A 21,285-nucleotide genomic window follows, 5' to 3' on the forward strand; every position below is an offset into this window, starting at 1 on the left:
TACTTACCCCAGAAGTTGAGGCCAATGGGAAGAAGCCCAAACTAGCCATAGGAGAGCACCAGCTGAGCCCTGGGGCTGTGCAGAGAGGTGACCCCTGGCGGCCCATCAGCTCCAGCTCTGCCTCCACTGTGACAAGGACCTCACGAGAGACCCAGAGCAGAACTGTCCAGCTGGGCTCTGCCCAAACCCCTGACCCACAGACACTGGGAGAGATCATAAATTTGTTTGTTTGTTTGTTTTGGGTTTGGTTTTGAGATGGAGTTTCACTCTTGTTGTCCAGGCTGGAGTGCAATGGCACCATCTCGGCTCACTGCAACCTCCGCCTCCCGGGCTCAAGCCTCCCAAGTAGCTAGGATTACAGGCGTGCGCCACCATGCCTGGCTAATCTTGTATTTTTAGTAGAGACGGGGTTTCCCCATGTTGGTCAGGCTGGTCTCAAACTTCTGACCTCAGGTGATCCGCCCGCCTCGGCCTCCCAAAGTGCTGGGATTAAAGATGTGAGCCACCACGCCTGGCCCCATAAATTTTTATTTTTGTTTCAAACCACTACGTTTTGGGATAATTTGCTACACAGCAATAAACGGAACAGTAACCATGATAGTAATAGCAGATTTAGACAAAAGTCCTCAGTGGATGCAAGCACTAATGGGTAAAGTTTTAAGGAGGAGTGAAGACTTTTACATAAAGTGTCTCCTCTCCAAATGTGTTAATTACTAAGGGAAAAATGGTAACTTCGCAATGGCAAATTCTGGCAGAAATCAACTTAAGCGATCAAAGTCAGTATCATATTGAGACAAATTAACATTGTATGCATCAGTATGCTGGCAAATGTGTAACAGCTGGCTGGTGGGGACATGGATTTGTAACATTTGCTGATTTTTGTGGCACAAAAACTCCCACAAGCCTGATGTCGTGGCTCATGCCTGTAATCCCAGCACTTTGGGAAGCAGAGGCGGGAGGATGGATTGAGGCCAGGAGTTTGAGACAGGCTAGACAGTATAGCATGATCCCATCTCTACAAAAAGTAAAAAGATAAAGAAAACTTAGCCGAGGTGGCGGTGCACGCCTGTAGTCCCAACTACTTTGGATGCTGAGCAGGAGGATTGCTTGAGCCCAGCAGGTAGTGGCTACAATGAGCAGCGATCCTGCCACTGCACTCTAGCCTAGGCAATGGAGTGAGACCCCTTTCTCAAAAAAAAAAAAAAAAAAAAAAAAAAAAAAAAAAAATTCCCATCAAGACCAATTCCAGACTCCTAAAGGTTTAACAACAAGCTGGAAGTATAACACTTGGCCCCATTCATGTGCCCCTGGTGTGTACACTGAGAAGGACAAAGCCTGGCTGCCAAGGTGCTCCTCTCAAAAATGTATCCCCTGAGCCTCTTCCTAGGGAAACATTAGATGAACCTGAAATGAGGGATAGTCTATGAAGTAACTGGCCTGTACTCTTCAAAAATGAGGTTCCAAAACACAAAGGAAGACTAAGAAGCTGTTTCAGACTGAAAGAGACTAGAGAGTTGACAGCTAAATGTAACTTGTGATCCTGGATTGGGTTCTGGACCAAGAACAAAACAAAACAAAGCTCAGCAGGGCCAGAGCCAGATACTAGCGTCTTTTCAATGTTAACACTTTTCTGATTTGATTGGATGTACTGTGGCTCCATAGGAGAATGTCACTGTCTTTAGGAAATGTGCACTGGAGAATCTAGGAATAAAAGGCATAATATCTGCAACTTAGTCTCGAGTGGTTAGAAAAAAATAGGATATATATAGAGAGCAATTAGAGACAGAGAAAGAATGATATATGGAATCAAATGTTGTAAAATGTTAATAACTGGGGGAACCTGGGCAAAGAGAATGTTAGAGGTTTGTGTTGTTGTTGTTGTTGTTGTGTTTGTTTTGTTTTTTTGAGACAGGGTCTCGCTTTATTGGCCAGGCTGGAGTGGAGTGGTGTGATCTCAGTTCACTACAACCTCCTCTTCCTGGGCTCAAGCAATCCTCCCACCTCAGCCTTCTGAGTAGCTAGGACCACAGGCACGCCCCACCATGCCCAGCTAATTTTTGTATTTTTAGTAGAGATGAGGTCTGGCCATGTTGCCCAAGCTGGTCTCGAACTCCTGGGCTCAAGCAATCCACTCGCCTCGGCCTCTCAAAGTGCTGGGATGACAGGCGTGACCCCCTGTGCCTGGCCTGGTAAGAGTTTTTTGTACTATTCTTGCAACTTTTTGAAATTATTTCAAAATGATCAGATAAATGCTCCATGGACATTTAGTTCAATAGGACTAGGCCTATGCAATGAGGAATAAAGTCAAGAAGGAAGAACTAGCAAGCTTTGTAAGTTGAATTTAAAAGCTTAAAGACTGGATGTGGTGGCTAGTGCCTGTAATCCCAGGTATCCAGGAGGCTGAGGCAGGAGGATAACTTGAGGCCATAGTTTGAGATCAGCTGATCAGCCTGGGCAACATAGTGAGACACTGTCTCCAAAAAAAAAAAAAAAAAAAAAAAAAGGCCGGGTGTGGTGGCTCACACCTGTAATCCCAGCACTTTGGGAGGCCGAGGCGGGCAGATCATGAGGTCAGGAGTTCAAGACCAGCCTAGCCAACACAGTGAAACCCCGTCTCTACTAAAAATACAAAAATTAGCCAGGCGTGATGGCAGGTGCCTGTAAACCCAGCTACTCGAGAGGCTGAGGCAGAAGAATCGCTTGAACCCGGGAGGCAGAGGTTGCAGTTAGCCGAGGTCGCGCCACTGCCCTCCAGCCTGGGCAACAGAGTGACACTCTGTCTCAAAAAAAAAAAAAAAAAAGAAGGAAGAACTGGACACAAAGCACAAAGGCAAGACTATTGCTGGTTCATTTTGCCAAATCAGAGATCACAGCAAGTCCAGGCCAGAGGCTGTTTGCGTCTGCCTGTGTTGGAGGTCCCCTGCGGAGTTGGGTCCTAAAAGATCTTCAGGGATTGGGTAAGGCACTGAATCACCTGCAGAGTTAGACAGGACCCTAGAGGTTGTCTTCTTCCATCCAGGTACAGCTTATGGTTGCTGTTTTTTCCCAGTTCCAGGAACCAAATGGTGATAAACTAGGAATGGAGAGAGGGCTTGCTGCTGTCTGAGAGCTCAGGTACAGGTCATGGAAGATGGATGAGAGGACATTCGCCTGGGGCTTTTGAGGAATTCTTTGATTCCCTGCCATCCTTGAGTTGGGTGAGGACAGAGGTGGCTTCTTGCATCCTTCTTCCAAGGCCAGGTGAGGAGCTGGACTCTGATCACATGAGGTCTTTTATTTGGGGCGGCTCTGCTCTACTCCCCTCTGCCTTGGCTCTACTCCCCTCTGGCTGAACAGACACAGTGACAGCCACTCATTCAATGCATTGTTTATTGAGTACTAACTAGCTTTGGGCCCAGGCTCTGGGTTAGCAGCATGCGTGGAACAATCAGAAACAATCATGAGCGCCTGCCCACATGGGGCTTACAGTCTGGCAGGGCAAGACTGTAGACACAGAAATAAATATCCGATTATAAACTGTGATTAGAGGCATGATGGAAAAGAGCAAGGCTCCCTGAGAGAAACAGGGCGAGCACAGGAAAACCTCTCTGAGACAGTGACATGAACTTGAAACTTGAAGGGTAAACAGGAGTGGGCAAGACAAAAGGGGAAAGAAGGAATGTTCCAGGCAGAGAGAAAGAGAAAAGAGCCAGGCACGGTATAGAGCCGAGGACATTTGAGGAAGAAAGGGCCGCCGGGGTTGGGGCCCTCTAGGTGACTGGGAGAGGAAGGCACCGGAATGGATCCAGATTAAATCAGATGCTGTATGCCCTGTGGAGACATGGGGTGTACCTCTAAACGCACTGTGTTGTAAGCAAAGGAGTGACCTGATTTAATTTGATCTTTTAAAAGTCATTCTAGGCCAGGCCGGGTGGCTCACGCCTGTAATCCCAGTGCTTTGGGAGGCCGAGGCGGGTGGACCACGAGGTCAGGTGTTCGAGACCAGCCTGGCCAACATAGTGAAACCCCATCTCTACTAAAAATACAAAAATTATCCGGGCATGGTGGTGCATGCCTGTAATCCCAGCTACTCAGGAGGCTGAGGCACGAGAATCCGCTTGAACCCGGGAGGTGGAGGTTGCAGTGAGCTGAGATCGCACCGCTGCACTCCACCCTGGGCAACAGAGCGAGACTCCATCTCAAACAAAACAAAACAAAACAAACAAACAAAATGTCATTCTACACTGTGAAAAATGAGCTGGAGGAGGCAAAGGGAAGAAAGGGGAGATCAGTGAGGAGGCTGTTTTCATAGCTCAGGCAGGAGTATGGTAGCTTGGACTTGACAACAGCGTGCAGGTAGAGCGCCACCGCTGGAGTCTGGATGCGGGATGCATTCTGATGTAGGGAGTGGGGGACCGCGCAGCATCAAGAAGCCACCGCTGGAGTCCAGATGAGGGATGCGTTCTGATGTAGGGAGTGGGGGACGGCGCAGCATCAAGACTTGCACTGAAAATTTCTGCTTTGAGCAACTGGGTGGAATGGATGTAGGTGTCCTTCACCAGCTATGGGAAAGGCCAGGGAAAGGTTTAAAGGGCTGAGTGTGGTGGCTCATGTCAGTAATCCCAGCACTTCGGGAGACTGCGGCAGGAGGATCACTTGAGGCCAGGAGTTGGAGACCAGCCTGGGCAACATAGCAAGACACTCTTTAGAAAAATTAAAGTAGAGAAAAAGAAAGGTTTAAAGGGAAGAGACTGAAGGTTCAGAATTGTACCTCATCAGTTTCTGAGATTCCTGTGAGCTCTCCAAGTGCATAAATAAATGTGGGAATCATTAACAAATAAATGGTATGAAAAAGCAAAGGAATGGATGAGACCACCCAGGAAAAGTGTACAGAGAGAGAAGAGAAATAAAGGAGAGTTAAAGAGACCAGAATAGGCCAGGCATGGTGGCTAACGCCTGTAATTCCAGCACTTTGGGAGCCAAGGGGTGAGTGGATCACCTGAGGTCAAGAGTTGGATACCAGCCTCGCCAACATGGTGAAAACCTGTCTCTACTAAAAATGCAAAAATCAGCTGGGTGTGGTGGCACATGCCTATAATTCCAACTACTCGGGAGGCTGATGCAAGAGAATTGCCTGAACCCGGGTGGCGGAGGTTGCACTGAGCTGAGATCGCACCATTGTACTCCAGCCTGGGCAACAAGAGCAAAACTCCATCTCGAAAAAATACAAAAATAAAAAAATAAAGAGACCAGAATAGAAGAGAGCCCAGGACTGAGTCCTGAGGAAACAGCACAGAGATCAGAGACAGGAGAAGACTCTGAAATAGGGAAACTGGAAGAAATGGCCAGAGAGAGGAGAAAACCAAGAGGGTCAATGTCACTGTGGCTGAGAGAGAATATTTCCAGAGGATGAATTTGCTCAGCCAGCCAAGTGCTTCTTACAGGGTCGCTCCATACAGAGGCCATTGATTTCATGGGCACATGGAGCTGATTCAAGAACGAGTGAGGGGAAGTGACACCGTGTGCAAGAAGACAGCTTGTAGAGGGCTGGCTAGCTTCTCCTCACTTTGTAGCCACATCTGCTATGAACTTATCCCATCTCTTCTTCCAGATTTCCATGAAAGTATTTTTCTCACTCTCCAACAGGGTACTGTACCTGCAGGAAGAGGAGGAGCCCAGGTCAGCCTCAGGGCAGGGGTTGGGGAACGGGGCAGGGAGCCTGAGAGGACATTAGAGCCTTGCAGAGCACTCTCCCCAGGCCAGCGGCAAGGACTAAACAGCCATGATGAGAAGGAACCCACAGGAACCATCGAGGCATCTGCCTCAAGCCTCCAGAGAGGCAAACACAAGCTGCGGGCTGGAAGGAGGTGGGGGACCTGGGAGGACACGGGACACTCACTTGATAGAGTTCATAGCCAGCTGTTTGAGGGTCCTCAGGTCAGCCTTCATCCCCCCAATGCCCATGAAGACCTCATAGAAATCGTAGGACAAGCCTTTGGCACCAAACATAGCTGGGTCATCAGAGCTGATCACCATGGGGTGCCCAGTGGCCATCAGAGTGGCTACAGGGTGGTTCCTCAAGTCAGACACCAGTTTCAGCACCTGCCCAATAGGAGGGAAGGGAGAAGGATGAACTGTGATCCCTAAAAAGAATAGTCACAAGTGAGGTGAGACCTTGAGCCCCATCAGCTCCCTTCATCTTCCCATCACTATCTCCCCAGTATGGGGATGACTTCTGGGCAGAGTCACAAGGAGACATAAGGAACAGAGCCAGTCCTCATGCTCCTCCTCATGTTTCATCAGCACTGCAAACATCTGGTCACTTCTGTTCCTGCTCAGAGAAGCGCTAACTGAACACAGACACAAAGGACCCCAAGAAACCATGGGGAGCAGCATCCCATGGCCCGTCCCACTTCACTGGCCTCCCCCCGTGTCCTTTTGCTTTGTCTACAGTCTTGCCCAAAATTCCACCCCACTGGGGACCCTCACTGCTGCCTCATTGGTGGCTTAGGCAAAAGGCCCCTCCTGAATAACTTTACTAACAGGGGTAGGAGAGTGGAGGGATGTAGGTAACAAGAGAGTTAAGGAGAGATAAGTTATACAGCAAAAAGTTTAAGAGAGCAGAGGTTGTGGTTAGGGGAGATCATATGGGATTAGCCGCATGGGTCACACATACCTGGTTAGAGATGGGACAGACTTCTATGGGGATGTCCTTTTTCCAGGAGTAAGTCCTGACTGCGGGGTGTTTGCTCAAAGCAAATCCATGGCCGATTCTGGAAGTGTTCAGCATTAGAGCATCCAGAATGTTCCTGTCTATGGAAGTACCCTGCCAGTCTGAACACACGGGAATGGTCTTCCATGGGGGATGGATGGGTCTGACCCACCCGCCCCCCGACCATCCTCAAATAAACAGCCCCCCAAGCACAAAAATGAAGAGAAATTAACATTAACACAAATACACACACACACAGTTTCCTTTTAACAATGCTAAAGAGAGGTATGATATGGCTTTATTAAATTAATCATCTAATTTATTAATTTATCATTCTAATGAGAAAGTTGAAACTTAATAGCTTCTATAAATTGACCAAGGATGTTCACACAGTAAGTAGCAAAACCGAGTTTTTTGTTGTTGTTGTTGTTGTTTTTTGAGACACAGTCTTGCTCTGTCGCCAGGCTGGAGTACAGTGGCACGATCTCAGCTCACTGCAACCTCCACCTCCCAGGTTCAAACAATTTTCCTGCCTCAGCCTCCTGAGTAGCTGGGACTACGGGCACACGCCACCACGCCCAGATAATTTTTTGTATTTTTAATAGAGACAGGGTTTCACCATGTTGGCCAGGATGGTCTTGATTTCTTGACCTCGTGATCCGCCTGCCTCAGCCTCCCAAAGTGCTGGGATTACAGGCTTGAGCCGCCGCACCTGGCCTGCAAAACTGAGTTTTAAACCTTGGTCTCTCTGACCCCACAGTCCGCTTTCCTTCTTCCTCTTTTGTGGCACTCTTTTTTTTTTTTTTTTGAGACGGAGTCTTGCTCTGTCGCCCAGGCTGGAATGCAGTGGCGTAATCTTGGCTCACTGCAACCTCCGCCTCCCGGGTTCAAGCGGATTCTCCTGCCTCAGCCTCCTGAGTAGCTGGGATTACAGGTGCCCACCACCATGCCCGGCTATTTTTTGTATTTTTAGTAGAGACGGGGTTTCACCATGTCAGCCAGGCCGGTCTCAAACTCCTGACCTCAGGGGATCCACCCGCCTAGGCCTCCCAAAGTGCTGTGATTATAGGCATGAGCCACCGCACCGGGCTCTGGGACTCTTATGCTTATGATCTTTACAACAATGTGTTACAGGTTCTCTTATTGACAACATCAGTATAACTACCTGTATGTGCTCACTTTAATTTATATATTTAATAGTACTGTCAAGATGTTATCACTCACTAGGTGACCGCAGACATTCTTGTGGCCTCCCTTCTCCCCTGCCATCCCCATCACACCTTTCTTTTTTTTTTTTTTTTGAGATGGAGTCTCGCTCTGTCACCCAGGCTGGAGTGCAGTGGTGCAATCTCGGCTCACTGCAAGCTCCACTTCCCGGGGTTCATGCCATTCTCCTGCCTCAGCCTCCCAAGTAGCTGGGACTACAGGCGCCCGCCACCACACCCAGCTGATTTTTTTTTTTTTTTGTATTTTTAGTAGAGACGGGGTTTCACTGTGTTAGCCAGGATGGTCTCGATCTCTTGACCCTGTGATCCACCTGCCTCAGCCTCCCAAAGTGCTGGGATTACAGGCGGGAGCCACCGCGCCCGGCCCCATCACACCTTTCTTGCAGCTAGGGCCCTCGGTAGAGGACGAAAGGTCAGATGTGCCTTTCTCAGTCTCCCTTACAGCTAAAATAGCCTTAACGCTGGACTGGGAGGTTATTTGTTGGGGAGCTTTGGGGGATTCCTCCCTGATAAAAGAAGATCCACTGGGAGGCTGACTCCTATTTTGCTTCACTGGATGTGGTCACCCCAAATGTGATTCACCATCCGACAACCAAGTGGGGCAGAATCACCCACACAGTGGGCATAGCACAGATTGCTTCTTACGTGAGATAACAAATGTCCTTATTGTAAAATCGGTGGGATGCATGTACTCTATTCTTGCAGCCATAAGCATTCTAATGGATTCACATATAAAATATGAACATCTGGCTGGGTGCGGTGGCTCACACCTGTAATCGCAGCACTTTGGGAGGCTGAGGCAGGAGGATTGCTTGAGCCCAGGAGTTCAAGGCCAGCCATGGGCAACATAGAGACACCCTGTCTCTACAAAAAATACAAAAATTAGCCAGGCATGGTGGCATGTGGCTGCAGTCCCAGCTACTTGGGAGGCTGAGGTGGAAGGATAACCTGAACCCAGGAGGTGGAGGCTGTAGTGAGCTGTGATCACGCCACCGCACTCTAGCCTGGGTGACAGAGGTGGAGGCTGTAGTGAGCTGTCATCACGCCACCACACTCTAGCCTGGGTGACAGAGTGCCCATGTCAAAAAAAATATATATATATGAAAACTCCACTTTCCTGATAGAAATAAAACTCAAGAATTTCCATTGCTATGTAGCACATGTGTTTTGGTGGATTTTCACTGGTTTTTAAAGATTTCTTTTTCTTTTTAAAAATAAGGATATTGGCCAGGTGTGGTGGCTCACACCTGTAATCCCACCACTTTGGGAGGCCGAGGTGGGCGGATCACGAGGTTAGGAGTTCCGGACCAGCATGACCAACATGGTGAAACCCCATCTCTACTAAAAATACAAAAAATATTAGCCGGGCGTGGTGGCAGGCGCCCGAGTAGTCCCAGCTACTCGGGAGGCTGAGGCAGGAGAATGGCGTGAACCTGGGAGGCGGAGCTTGCAGTGAGTTGAGATCGTGCCACTGCACTCCAGCCTGGGGACAGAGCGAGACTCCGTCTCAAAAAAAATAAATAAATAAAATAAAATAAAATAAAAAAATAAAAATAAGGACATTACTTTTAGGTATTAGCTACCCAAGTCCTGGCAAAATCATCTCCAAGGACCATACATCTTGGAACCTGTTAGGTCCTGTGCTGCAATGTTTTGTAGCGCCAGAATTATTTCACACACATAAGTATGATTTTCCCCAACCAGACCACAAGCTCTTCAAGGTTAACAACACCCTCGCCCAACCCCCTCCCCCTCAAACAATTCTTCTGCTCTCCTAGAGCAGACTTTGATCTAAATTGGATCTAAATTGACTCGAAATGTCAGGAAAAAGAGATTAATGCACAAGGTCCCTTTCTCTGAGAGATGGTGTGATAGAGCAGAGCTTAAGCCTGGGTGGGAAATGAAACTGCCCACCACTCTCTCCACCCCTCCTTGGTCTTCCGAGGGTGACAGGTGGGATGCTGAAGAGAGCTGCCCTCCTGGTCCTGGCCTCCATGTGAACAGCCTCCTCCCAAATCTTCCTTTGGATCTGAAATTGCAGCCGTGATCTTTCTTAGTTAGGGTTTACACATTTTAAGGGCTGGAATACGGGAGGGGCTGAGATGACTGAGCGAGCCCAAGGATGGAGTTCTGGGAAAGAAAGATGTGGCTGGGCTAATGGCATTTCAGGAGGAACAGCAGCCAGGGCCTGCATGGGGCAGGGCAGGGTTTCCTCTCCTACGATAATGCGGGACAGAACATCCTAAAGACAAGGAGCAGACCTGGTTCTCCTCCCTCTTCTGCCGATTTCCAGCTGTGTGGCTTTAGGCAGATCAGTTAACCTCTCAAGCACAATTCACTCGGAGGATGGAGAGCGTCAGAAAGGGTTCCAATTCATACACATTATATACAGGCATCAAAATATCACATGAGGCCGGGTAATCCCAGCACTTTGGGAGGCCGAGGCGGGTGGATTGTTTGAGGTTGGGAGTTCAAGACCAGCCTGGCCAACATGGTGAAACCCTATCCCTATTAAAAATACAAAAATTAGCCGGGTGTGTTGGTGGGCGCCTGTAATCCCAGCTACTCGGGAGGCTGAGGCACGAGAATCACTTGAACCTGGCAGCCAGAGGTTGCAGTGAGCCGAGATCGCACCACTGCACTCCAGCCTGGGCAATACAGTAAGACTCAGTCTCAAAAGAATTTTTTTCCGTAGCTCAAGCCTGTAATCCCAGCATTTTGGGAGGCTGAGGTGGGTGGATCACTTGAGGTCAGGAGTTCAAGACCAGCCTAACCAACATGGTGAAACCCCATCTCTACTAAAAATACAAAAATTAGCTAGGCATGGTGGTGCATGCCCATAATCCCAGCTTCTCCAGAGGCTGAGGCAGAAGAATCACTTGAACCCGGGAGGCAGAGGTTGCAGTGAGCCAAGATCGCACCACTGCACTCCAGCCTGGGTGACAGACAGAGTGAGACTCCATCTCAAAAAACAAAAAAATTGACCAGGCGCAGTGGCTCACACCTGTAATCCCAGCACTTTGGGAGGCCGAGACGGGTGGATCACAAGGTCAGGCGATCGAGACCATCCTGGCTAACACAGTGAAACCTCGTCTCTACTAAAAATACAAAAAATTAGCCGGGCGTGGTGGCAGGCACCTGTAGTCCCAGCTACTTGGGAGGCTGAGGCAGGAGAATGGCATGAACCCAGGAAGCGGAGCTTGCAGTGAGCCGATATCATGCCACTGCACTCCAGCCTGGGCCACAGAGCGAGACTCCATCTCAAAAAAAAAAAAAAAATTGTTTTCCTTTTTGTGTAGAATGGGATCTTACTATGTTGCCCAGACTGGTCTCAAACTCCTGGGCTCAAGTGGTCCTCCTGCCTCTGCCTCCCTAAGTGCTAGAATTACAGATGTGAGCCACTGTACCTGGCTAAAACACTTTTTTTTTTTGAGACAGGGTCTAGCTCTGTCACCCAGGCTGGAGTTCAGTGAGCCTGGGCTCAGGCAATCCTCCCACCTCAGCCTCTAAGTAGGTGGGACCACAGGTGTGTACCATCATGCCTGGCTAATTTTTGTATTTTTTTGTAGAGACAAAGTTTTGCCATGTTGCCCTGGCTGGCCTCAAACTCCTGGGTTTAAAGAGATCCACCCACATCAGCCTCCAAAGTGCTAGGATTACAGGCATGAGCCACTGTGCCTGTGCCCAGCCTAAAATGAATTTTTATAGCCAAAGTAGGATGATGTGAGTTTGCAGGATTATGCCCCTACCATGAAAAATTAAAAAAAAAAAAAAAAAGAAGAAGAAGGATTCAAATTCAGACTCCACTGCGCACCAGCTCTTTAACCCTGGACCACTGTGTTTGGAGCCTTGGGCTCTTCATCTATCAAATGGAGATTAAAAACTGGGGAAACAATCAGAAATCAATTAGAAAAGGCCAGGCGCAGTGGCTCACCCTTGTAATTCCAGCACTTTGGGAGGCCGAGGCGGGCAGATCACGAGGTCAGGAGATCAAGACCATCCTGGCTAACACGGTGAAACCCCGTCTCTACTAAAAATACAAAAAATTAGCCGGGCGTGGTGGCAGGTGCCTGTAGTACCAGCTACTTGGAAGGCTGAGGCAGGAGACTCTCTTGAACCTGGGAAGCCGAGGTTGCAGTGAGCTGGGCGACAGAGGGAGACTCCGTAAAAAAAAAAAAAAAAAAAAAAAAAAAGAAGAAGAAGAAAAGAAAACAGGAAGGAAAGAAGAAAGAGAAACTAGAAATAATACATGTAAAGTGGCTGATTCTATTATCCTTGTTATTCCTTCTCCATGGGGCTGTTGTCAGGATTAAGTGAGATAGAGCACAGGAAAGGGCTCTGGAAACGCCTGTAGCCTCTAACCCTGAGGCATGGGCCTGTGGCCAGGAGCTCTCCCATTGACCACCTCCGCTGCCTCTGCTCGCATCCCGCAGGCTCACCTGTTTCTCCGGCGTGGAAGAAGTAAGGCAGCTTAACGCCAACCTTGGCGGGGATCATCAGAGCTTCCTTGTAGTCATGCAAGGAGTGGCCAGTGTCCTCATGCCCCACCTGCAGGACAGAGAGGGACAGGGAGGTGTCTGCAGGGCGCATGCCTCACTTGCTGATGGCGCGCCCTGCAGCCTGTGCACACCCTTCCTTGTACTCTGCCACCACTGCCGGGACCTTTGTCACACAGCCTTTTAAGAATGACCAGGAGCAGGCCAGGCGCGGTGGCTCACACCTGTAATCCCAGCACTTTGGGAGGCCGAGGCAGGCAGATCACGAAGTCAGGAGATCGAGACCATCCTGGCTGACACAGTGAAACCCCATCTCTACTAAAAATACAAAAAATTATCCAGGTGTGGTAGCAGGTGCCTGTAGTCCCAGCTACTTGGGAGGCTGAGGCAGGAGAATGGCATGAACCCAGGAGGCAGAACTTGCAGTGAGCTGAGATCACACCAATGCACTACTGCCGGGCCAAGAGCAAAAAATATATATATATATATTTTGTAAAGACGGGGTCTCACCGATTTGCTCAGGCTGGTCTAGAACTCCTGGACTCAGGTGACCCTCCCACCTTGGCCCCCCAAGGTGCTGGGATTACAGGCGTGAGCCACTGCCCTGGCCTAATCTAGATTCTTTTTTTTTTTTTTTTTGAGATGGAGTCTTGCTCTGTCGCCCAGGCTGGAGTGCAATGGTGCAATCTCAGCTCACTGCAACCTCTGCCTCCTGAGTTCAAGTGATTCTGCCTCAGCCTCCCAAGTAGCTGGGATTACAGGTGCAGGCCACCACGGCTGGCTAATTTTTGTGTTTTTAGTAGAGATGCGGTTTCTCCATGTTGGCCAGGCTGGTCTTGAACTTCAGACCTCAGGTGATCCACCTGTCTCGCCCTCCCAAAGTGCTGAGGGCATGAGCCACTGCACCCGGCCTAGATTCTTTATGAGATTGCCGAGCTGTCACCTAAGAAATGTCCTGGTTGTGCTTTGATTTGGTGGGGAGGTGTGGGACAATGACAACACCTACGAATGTGTAGGTTCAAAAACTGGTGTGGCCAGGCATGATGGCTGGAGAGGGAGGGACAAATATCACTACCTTGAGGATTTGCAAAGGCCTGGCTCCATCCTGGACTCTGTTTCCAGACAGTACCCCCAATCCCCACCCCGCGTGCTACAGGGGCTGGTGAGGGTTTTATGTTTCCAGACATTACCCCCCAATCCCCACCCCACGTGCTACAGGGGCTGGTGAGGGTTTTATGTTTCCAGACATTACCCCCCAATCCCCACCCCGCGTGCTACAGGGGCTGGTGAGGGTTTTATGTTTCCAGACATTACCCCCCAATCCCTACCCCGCGTGCTACAGGGGCTGGTGAGGGTTTTAAGACCCACACCTAGGTGAGCAGTGTGGGACAGAAAAAAGGGCACAGGCAGGGCCATGGGGAATGAGCCCATAACTGTGGTCCAAACTCCCTGAATGCCATCCTTATTCTGGAACTTTCCTTGTTAGCTTGTTAGAACTGGCTGTCTGCTCTCCCTTCTCCAGTGACGGCCGTCCCCTGTAGGCCTCTGAAGAGGGTCAGCGCTGAGCTCTGAGCAGCCCTGCTGCGTCAGCAGCCTGAGCCTGCCCTGGGATGTCAGGGTACCAACAGGCACATTGCGCTCCCTTCCCAGGGAGTTGCCGCTCCACCCAGACAGGCATCCTCGCATGCCCCGTTAACAGGCAGCCCTTCTGTTCACAGCATGGGTTACCAGGTCAAACCCTGCCACCACCGTGGGGAACTTGGTTCGGAGCCCCATGGCCGTTCGGATGGATTCTGCGATGACAGCCACATCTTTGGATCTGTGAGACAGACAGAGAAGCCAGGAGACAGTGCCCAGCACCGACAGAGCACAAACCCCAGAGCACGCCCTCCGTGCAGGGCTGGGCCGGCCCCAAGTGTGCAGGACCCGTTTCCCAAACCTGAGGCACCCCTGCCCTCCTGACCCCACCCTGACCAGGCCGTTGTGATCCCTGAGAGATATGTAGCCCAAATCCATTCTTATCAAAGACGCTTGCTGGCTCTGGGGGCACCTGTAGTCTCTGAAAAGTAGATGGGGTCAGAGGACCCACGGGAACAGTTTTATTTGTCTGCGTTTAGAGGAGGCCAGGTGGCCTTGTTCCCAGCTCTCCCTGCATCTCTGTCGGGGGTGTAGACATGGATGCAGCTCAGGGGCAGCTCTCTGTCCACTGCACACCTGCAAAGGGCCACAGGTCACCCAAGTCCCTGATGGGTCGGCTGGACCCAGTAACCATCTGGCCTCTTGCTGATTAAGTCAGCAAGATCCTGGGCACTGCAGAACCCTACAGGGGCAAGGCAGGCAGCATGACAACAAAAGCCCCAAAACACAGGGTCTGGCGCAAGCCCACGACAGGCTCAAGGTCTTTGCCCTGCCACTGTCTCTCCTGCTCCAATCCTCAGCTCTGTGGGGATAAAGCCTTCCTGGCCTGCCCCACCCATGGCCTCTCCCCAGAGCCTAGGCAAACCTGGGGGCACTGATGCACTCAGCTCAGCCCTCACACCCTCCTGCCACTGGCCCTGGGAAGGGGCACCTGGCACCAGGGAGCCTCTGAGCAGAACGTGGGCCCATCCCGCAAGCTCCCTCCTAGGGGGACCGGCACAAAGCCAGAGCTTAGCTCCTCCAGGCCCCAGGCCCCATGGAAGGGAAGGGGACTCAGGAAGACTGGGCATGGGAGGAGGCTCCTGGGGAGTCAGTGCCCTCCAGAGCCCAGGCTCGTGGGTGAGCTGAGCAGAGGGAGCCGCTGCCGGATCCCTTCGGTGCCCACCCCGTGCCTGACTCCGAGGGACCCCACTGGCTGCTGCCCTTGCAGCTGCGACCATGGACAGGTCCCAGCCTTAGACTGGCTGCTCTTTAAAGTGAGGGGAGGGGTCTTGTCTGGTAAAGTCAGAAGGACAATTAAGCTGCAAAGCTTTCTGTGCTTCCCTGGGAAAAAGAGTGGGTCTTTCACCCACGTGCCAGGCCACGCACATGGTACTACTGGAGGTCCCCACACGCAGACTTGAGCCAGTGCCACTCAGGGTGTCTCCGTGATCAAGGACTCACACACAACCACACACAGAACCCAGAGGCAAATTGAAACCAAAAACGGGCCAATTATCCAAACATTCAGGCAAAACCATTATGCTCATAAATGAGTCACCAGGCCAATGTGGGGTCACAGCCGAGAATTATCTGGGAAATTCACACATTCTTCATTTCAGTTTGGGGGTGAAGACCTGAACTAGAAGTGGCTTCAGGCAGCAATTCATTGTTGGGTCACCGCACTTACCTAGGACTGTGCTCTCACACAGGCACAGCACAGCTCCTTGGCACCAGTGCTGGGCCTCTCCCGGCCTCCCAGCCCCGCTTCTCACCCCTCCCCTCCCAGCCTAGTAGCTCTGCCTGCATCCCAGCCTCCCAACCCGAGCTTTTCAGCAATATTCTCTCTCACCTGTGATCCGAATAAATGATTTTGATTCCAATGAACTCAGGGTGAGTTTCCACAAACTTCTGAGCTACTTCCTGGTAAGTCTTCACTGACCACTCTTCGTCATGGTGCTCTCCACTGAGCTCATACACCTGGGAAGAAAGCACAACCAGGAGCCGTCAGGTGAGCAGTGAGAGACGCCACCCCCTTCCCAGCCACCCCTGGCCAGCCACCCCTGGCCAGCCACCCCTGCCCAACCACCCCCTTCCCAGCCACCCCTTCCCAGCCACCCTTGCCCAGCCACCCCTGCCCAGCCACCCTTGCCCAGCCACCTCCTTCCCAGTCAACTCCTTCCCAGCCATCAACGAGCTCTGGGAAAAGTAGATGGGGTCAGGGGACCCACAAAACAGTTTTATTTGTGTTTGGATTAGGCCAAGTGGCCTTGTCCCCAAAAGTCCAGCCAGGCTGGACTTGTGCTTCCCTTCTTCAGGTCCTCTACGGCCTTGGGCATTGTCTCTGCTGCTGCATGGGGAATTCCTAGCTGGCTCTGGGATAACCCTGATGCTGATGCCCACCTGTCTCCTTCATTGCTGGGTCACTGCACTTAAAACAGCACCTGGCACAGGCGAGGGTAGGTGCCCATTAAGCATTTGCATAATGGTTGAAGAGCAGGTCACGGGGGGAGAGGATGAAAGCTAGAAAGAGTGATCTGAGAATGACGTCATTCCCCACTACCTGCTCACCTCCCCACTGCTACCCTAACTCCAGGTGCAGCAGCTGCAAGGCGGCCACTGCCACCAGGGACAGCAAGGGGGACACAGTGAGAGCAGAGTGGGGAGAGTTGGGAGTGGGCAGGTGACAAGGAAGCTAAGGGAAGGGAGGTGTGTAATGGGGAAAGGTGGCTCACACCTGTAATCATAGCACTTTGGGAGGCCGAGGCGGGGGATCACTTGAGGTCAGGAGTTCAAGACCAGCCTGGCCAACATGGTGAAACCCCCATCTTTACCAAAAATACAAGATTAGCTGGGCATGGTGGCACATGCCTGTTAATCTCAGCTACTGGGGAGGCTGAGGCAGGAGAATCGCTTGAACCCGGGAGGCAGAGGTTGCAGTGAGCCAAGATCATACCACTGCACTCCAGCCTGGGCGACAAAGCAAGACTCTGTCTCGAAAAAAAAAAAAAGGTAGGGGGGCCCTCTCTCTTCCTCGGCGCTGCCTACAGAGGTGGCAGCCATCTCCTGTTTGGCATCATGGCCGCCCTCAGACCCCTTGTGAAGCCTGATTGTCAAAAAGAGAACCAAAAAGTTCATCTGGCACTGGTCTGACCAATACGTCAAAATTAACCGTAACTGGCGGAAACCCAGAGGTATTCACAACGGGGTTCATAGAAGGTTCAAGGGCCAGATCTCGATGCCCAACAGTGGTTATGGGAGCAGCAAAAAAAAAAAAAACAAAGAACAGGCTGCCCAGTGGCTTCCAGAAGTTCCTGGTCCACAACATCAAGGAGCTGGAAGTGCTGCTGATGTGCAACAATCTCCCTGTGCTGACATCGCTCACAACGTTTCCTCTAAGAACCACGAAGCCATCGTGGAAAGAGCTGCCCAGCTGGTCATCAGAGTCACCAACCCCAATGCCAGGCTGCGCAGCAAAGAAAATGAGTAGACAGCTCATGTGCACGTTTTGTGTTTAAATAAAACCGTAAAAACTGCAAAAAAAAAAAAGGACTGAGCGCTGTGGCTCACGCCTGTAATCCCAGCACTTTGGGTGGTCGAGGTGGGTGGATCACGAGGTCATGAGTTCGAGACCAGCCTGGCCAATATGGTGAAACCTCGTCTCTACTAAAAATACAAAAATTAGCCGGGTATGGTGGTGCGTGCCTGTAGTAGTCCCAGCCACTCGGGAGGCTGAGGCAGGAGAATCGCTTGAACCCAGGAGGCAGAGGTTGCTGTGAGCCAAGATCGCGCCATTGCACTCCAGCCTGGGTGACAGAGCGAGACTCCACCTTAAAAAAAAACTAAAAAAAAAAAAAAAAGATGTGGGAATTTCTGCAGAGACTGTGGGGTGAAGGAGACAGGGAGCAATAATATGGAGATGTCGATTACTTCCATGGCATCAGTTAAGCCCTTATGATATAAAAGGAACAGGGCTGGGCACTGGAAGGGATGAAAAAATGCTAATAGACAAGATAGCTGCCCTCAGGAGTGACAATAGGGTCAGAGAGATAGACCTGACCCACTAAAAAGAGCTCACGTCTGTAATCCCAGCACTTTGGGAGGCCGAGGCAGGAGGATCACTTGAGCCCAGGAGGTCAAGACCAGCTTGGGCAATGAGTGAGTTCCTGTCTGTAAAAAGGAATGAAAAAAAAAAAAAAAGAAAAGAAACAATAGAATAAGTGCTAAAGAGAAGCACATGACCTCTCAAAAGAAGAAGCAGTTTGTTGTGACTGGATGGGTCAGAGAAGGTTGCTAGTCCTGACCAAGGGAATGGTGGCTCCACACAGAGCCAAGAGCTGCCTGGGGGTGGGGGTTCAAGGAGCCGAGGTTGAGAGCTGCAGTGGGAGCCAGGAGCTGTCCCCTCACTAAGGGAGAAATGCCCTTCCTCCTCCCGGGAGTCGGCTCTTGCCTCTGTGGCATCTCAGGAAATGGGCCCTTGGGAGTCCACCTCCCCTGCTCATTTCCCACCAGCCCCTTGCCTCACTCCTGTCTCCCCAGCCTAGGGGCCTCCCACACCTCTCCAGGCTGCGGCCATTGTGTGTCCTTTGTCTCTGGGCAGTCCCTCAGATCCCCGCATTCCCCCAGGCCTGCAGAACAGTACTGCTGCTCTCTCATCTCCAGGGTGCTGCCCCGCTGCCTGGGCAGGCGCAGTGGGGGAGCAGGCAGTGAGGCTCTCCACTGGTCTTTGCTCTTCTGTTTCCTCTGCTGCCCCCATGAAGCCTGGCACATCACACAGCCCCCCACAACCTGCACCTGGCCAGGCCACTCACTCTGCTCAGGCAGTTTCCCTGACTGCCTGACCTGGCACAGCCATGCTCAGGGCTACTGAACTTTAAGGCTGCCAGAGCGTGCCAGAGGGAAGAACCTTAGGTACTGTTCATTCAGGATCTAGTATTGTCTATTTTTATTATTATTTACTGAAGAGGGTCAGAATATGTCACCCAATAGGCCACTTTAGCAGAAGAAATATTTTTAGCTGAAGGCAATTAAGAAGCAGCAAATGAAGAAAGAGCTCTTTGCCCACCTCGTCTGCCTAAATTTCCCTTTGTGAAGGTGTCGCCCTCCCCTCTCTCGTACCAGGAGAATCACCCTTACCACCGGAAACAGAAAGTTGTTACCAAGATGGGTCTGCACAAACCAGCCTTATAAAATTGCCCTTATCTTCCATTAGTTTCCCCCATATGTTTGCCTGCCCACAATTTACTGTCCCTAGAAGCCCAAACCCCTTTTCCTTCATCTTGTCACTTCCTCACAATTTATTACCAGTTGTTAAAATGGAATATAAGCCCCCACTCTAACTTCTTTGGTGCTTCACGTCTTTTCAAGGAAGGCTTGCATCTATCTGTGCACATAGCAAATTTTTAGGCCGGGTGTGATGGCTCATGCCTGTAATCCCAGCACTTTGGGAGGTGGAGGCAGATCACCTCGGGCAAATCACCTGAGGTCAGGAGTTGGAGACTATCCTGGCCAACATGGTGAAACCTCATCTCTACTAAAAATACAAAAATTAGCCGGGCGTGGTGGCGGGCGCCTGTAATCCCAGCTACTGGGGAGGCTGAGGCAGGAGAATCGCTTGAACCCGGGAGTTGGAGGTTGCAGTGAGCTGAGATCGCGCCACTGCACTCCAGCCTGGGCGACAGAGCAAGACTCCATCTCAAAAAAAACAAAACAAAACAAAAAAAATTTTTTTAACTTTTATTTTGCAACAGTCTTGCCGTGTCGTCCAGGCTGGAGTGTGGTGGCACAATCTTGGTTCACTGTCTGTTTCACTCTTATTCTCTCATGGATGTACAGTAGAATTTTCCTGAAGCTGCATCATGTGTCATATCATTCTGACCGATAATGCCAATAATGGATTATGTGTTTGTATTTAGAATAATTTCTTTCCTTTTTTTTTTTCTTTTTTTGAGACGGAGTCTCGCTCTGTCACCCAGGCTGGAGTGCAGTGGTGCGATCTCGGCTCACTTTAACCTCCACCTCCTGGGTTCAAGCACGACTCCCGAGTAGCTGGGATTACAGGCACGTGCCACCACGCCTGGCTATTTTTTTGTATTTCTGGTAGAGACGGGGTTTTGCCATGCTGGTCAGGCTGGTCTTGAACTCCTGACCTCATGATCTGCTCGCCTCAGCCTCCCAAAGCACTGGGATTACAGGCATGAGCCACTGCGCCCGGCAAGAAAATTTCTTAATTTTGGCTGGGTGCAATAGCTCACACCTGTAATCCCAGCACTTTGGGGGGCCAAGGCGAGTGGATCACCTGATGTCAGTTGACCAGCCTGGCCAACATGGTGAAACCCCTTCTCTACTAAAAATACAAAAATTTGCTGTAATCCCAGCTACTCAGGAGGCTGATGCAGGACAATCACTTGAACCCAGGAAGCGGAGGTTGCAGTGAGCCAAGATTGTGTGCCATTGTACTCCAGCCTAGGTAACAAAAGTGAAACTCCATCTCAAAAAAAAAAAAAAAAAAAAAAAGGAAAATTTCTTAATTTTAACATCTAATACAGGATATATCAATAGATATAATCCACATAAATAAAAGGCGTTTGAAATTAACAAAAATTTTTAAGAATATAAAGAGGTTCTGGGACCAGAAAGTTGGAGAACCACTGTGTTAACCCAACCCACAATTGTTACCTGCAGTTGTCTTGGACTCATCCAGCTGGTTCACAGCAGGGAAGAATAGGGTTCTGTCCTGACCTTGACCACCCTGTCATTACTGAGTCTCCTGCCCACACCCCCCAGCTAGATTGGAGGCTCCTCCAGGGTAGAGTCCTTGCAGTTTTACTCTCCCCACCTCCTCTCCTATGGCACCAGAGCAGGAGCTCCATAAATAAATATTAATTCAAGGAGAGTGCTGTCCACAGGAGTGTTAAAAGTACTAAGGCCCAGGCAGCAAGGGCAAATAGACAGTTGTTGGCGGAGTGGTAGGTGGAGTCATGCTAGCAGAATAGAAGGGAGACAAAAGAAATAACCTTTAAAAAATATTAACAAATGACAACTCTGCTTAAAAGAAGATCTCTGAGGCCTGGCATGGTGGCTTATGCCTGTAATCCCAGCACTTTAGGAGGCCGAGGCAGGCGAATCACCTGAGGTCAGGAGTTCAAGAGCAGCCTGGCCAACATGGCGAAACCCCGTCTCTACTAAAAATACAAAAATTAGCCGGGCATGGTGATGGGCACCTGTAATCCCAACTACTCGGGAGGCTGAGGCA

General features: G+C 50.4%; 1 protein-coding gene across 3 annotated transcripts in view; it reads right to left on the reverse strand.

Annotated features, from left to right (window-relative positions):
* Positions 1-3,352: 3,352 nt before the first annotated feature.
* Positions 3,353-21,285, reverse strand: part of ADA2 (adenosine deaminase 2) — a 42,981-nt gene continuing 25,048 nt past the window's right edge. For all 3 annotated transcript variants that reach the window (XM_024352573.3, XM_024352572.3, XM_009437713.5), the window contains 6 exons: positions 15,883-16,010; positions 14,142-14,232; positions 12,357-12,465; positions 6,656-6,813; positions 5,879-6,081; positions 3,353-5,635 (listed from right to left, as the gene is read on the reverse strand). In XM_024352573.3, the coding sequence (XP_024208341.1) occupies positions 5,542-5,635; positions 5,879-6,081; positions 6,656-6,813; positions 12,357-12,465; positions 14,142-14,232; positions 15,883-16,010 (783 nt within the window). In that variant the 3' untranslated portion in view covers positions 3,353-5,541. The remainder of the gene's footprint in view (positions 5,636-5,878; positions 6,082-6,655; positions 6,814-12,356; positions 12,466-14,141; positions 14,233-15,882; positions 16,011-21,285) is intronic.

Source organism: Pan troglodytes, chromosome 23 (assembly GCF_028858775.2).
Source record: "Pan troglodytes isolate AG18354 chromosome 23, NHGRI_mPanTro3-v2.0_pri, whole genome shotgun sequence".
In the NCBI taxonomy this organism is placed as follows: domain Eukaryota; kingdom Metazoa; phylum Chordata; class Mammalia; order Primates; family Hominidae; genus Pan; species Pan troglodytes.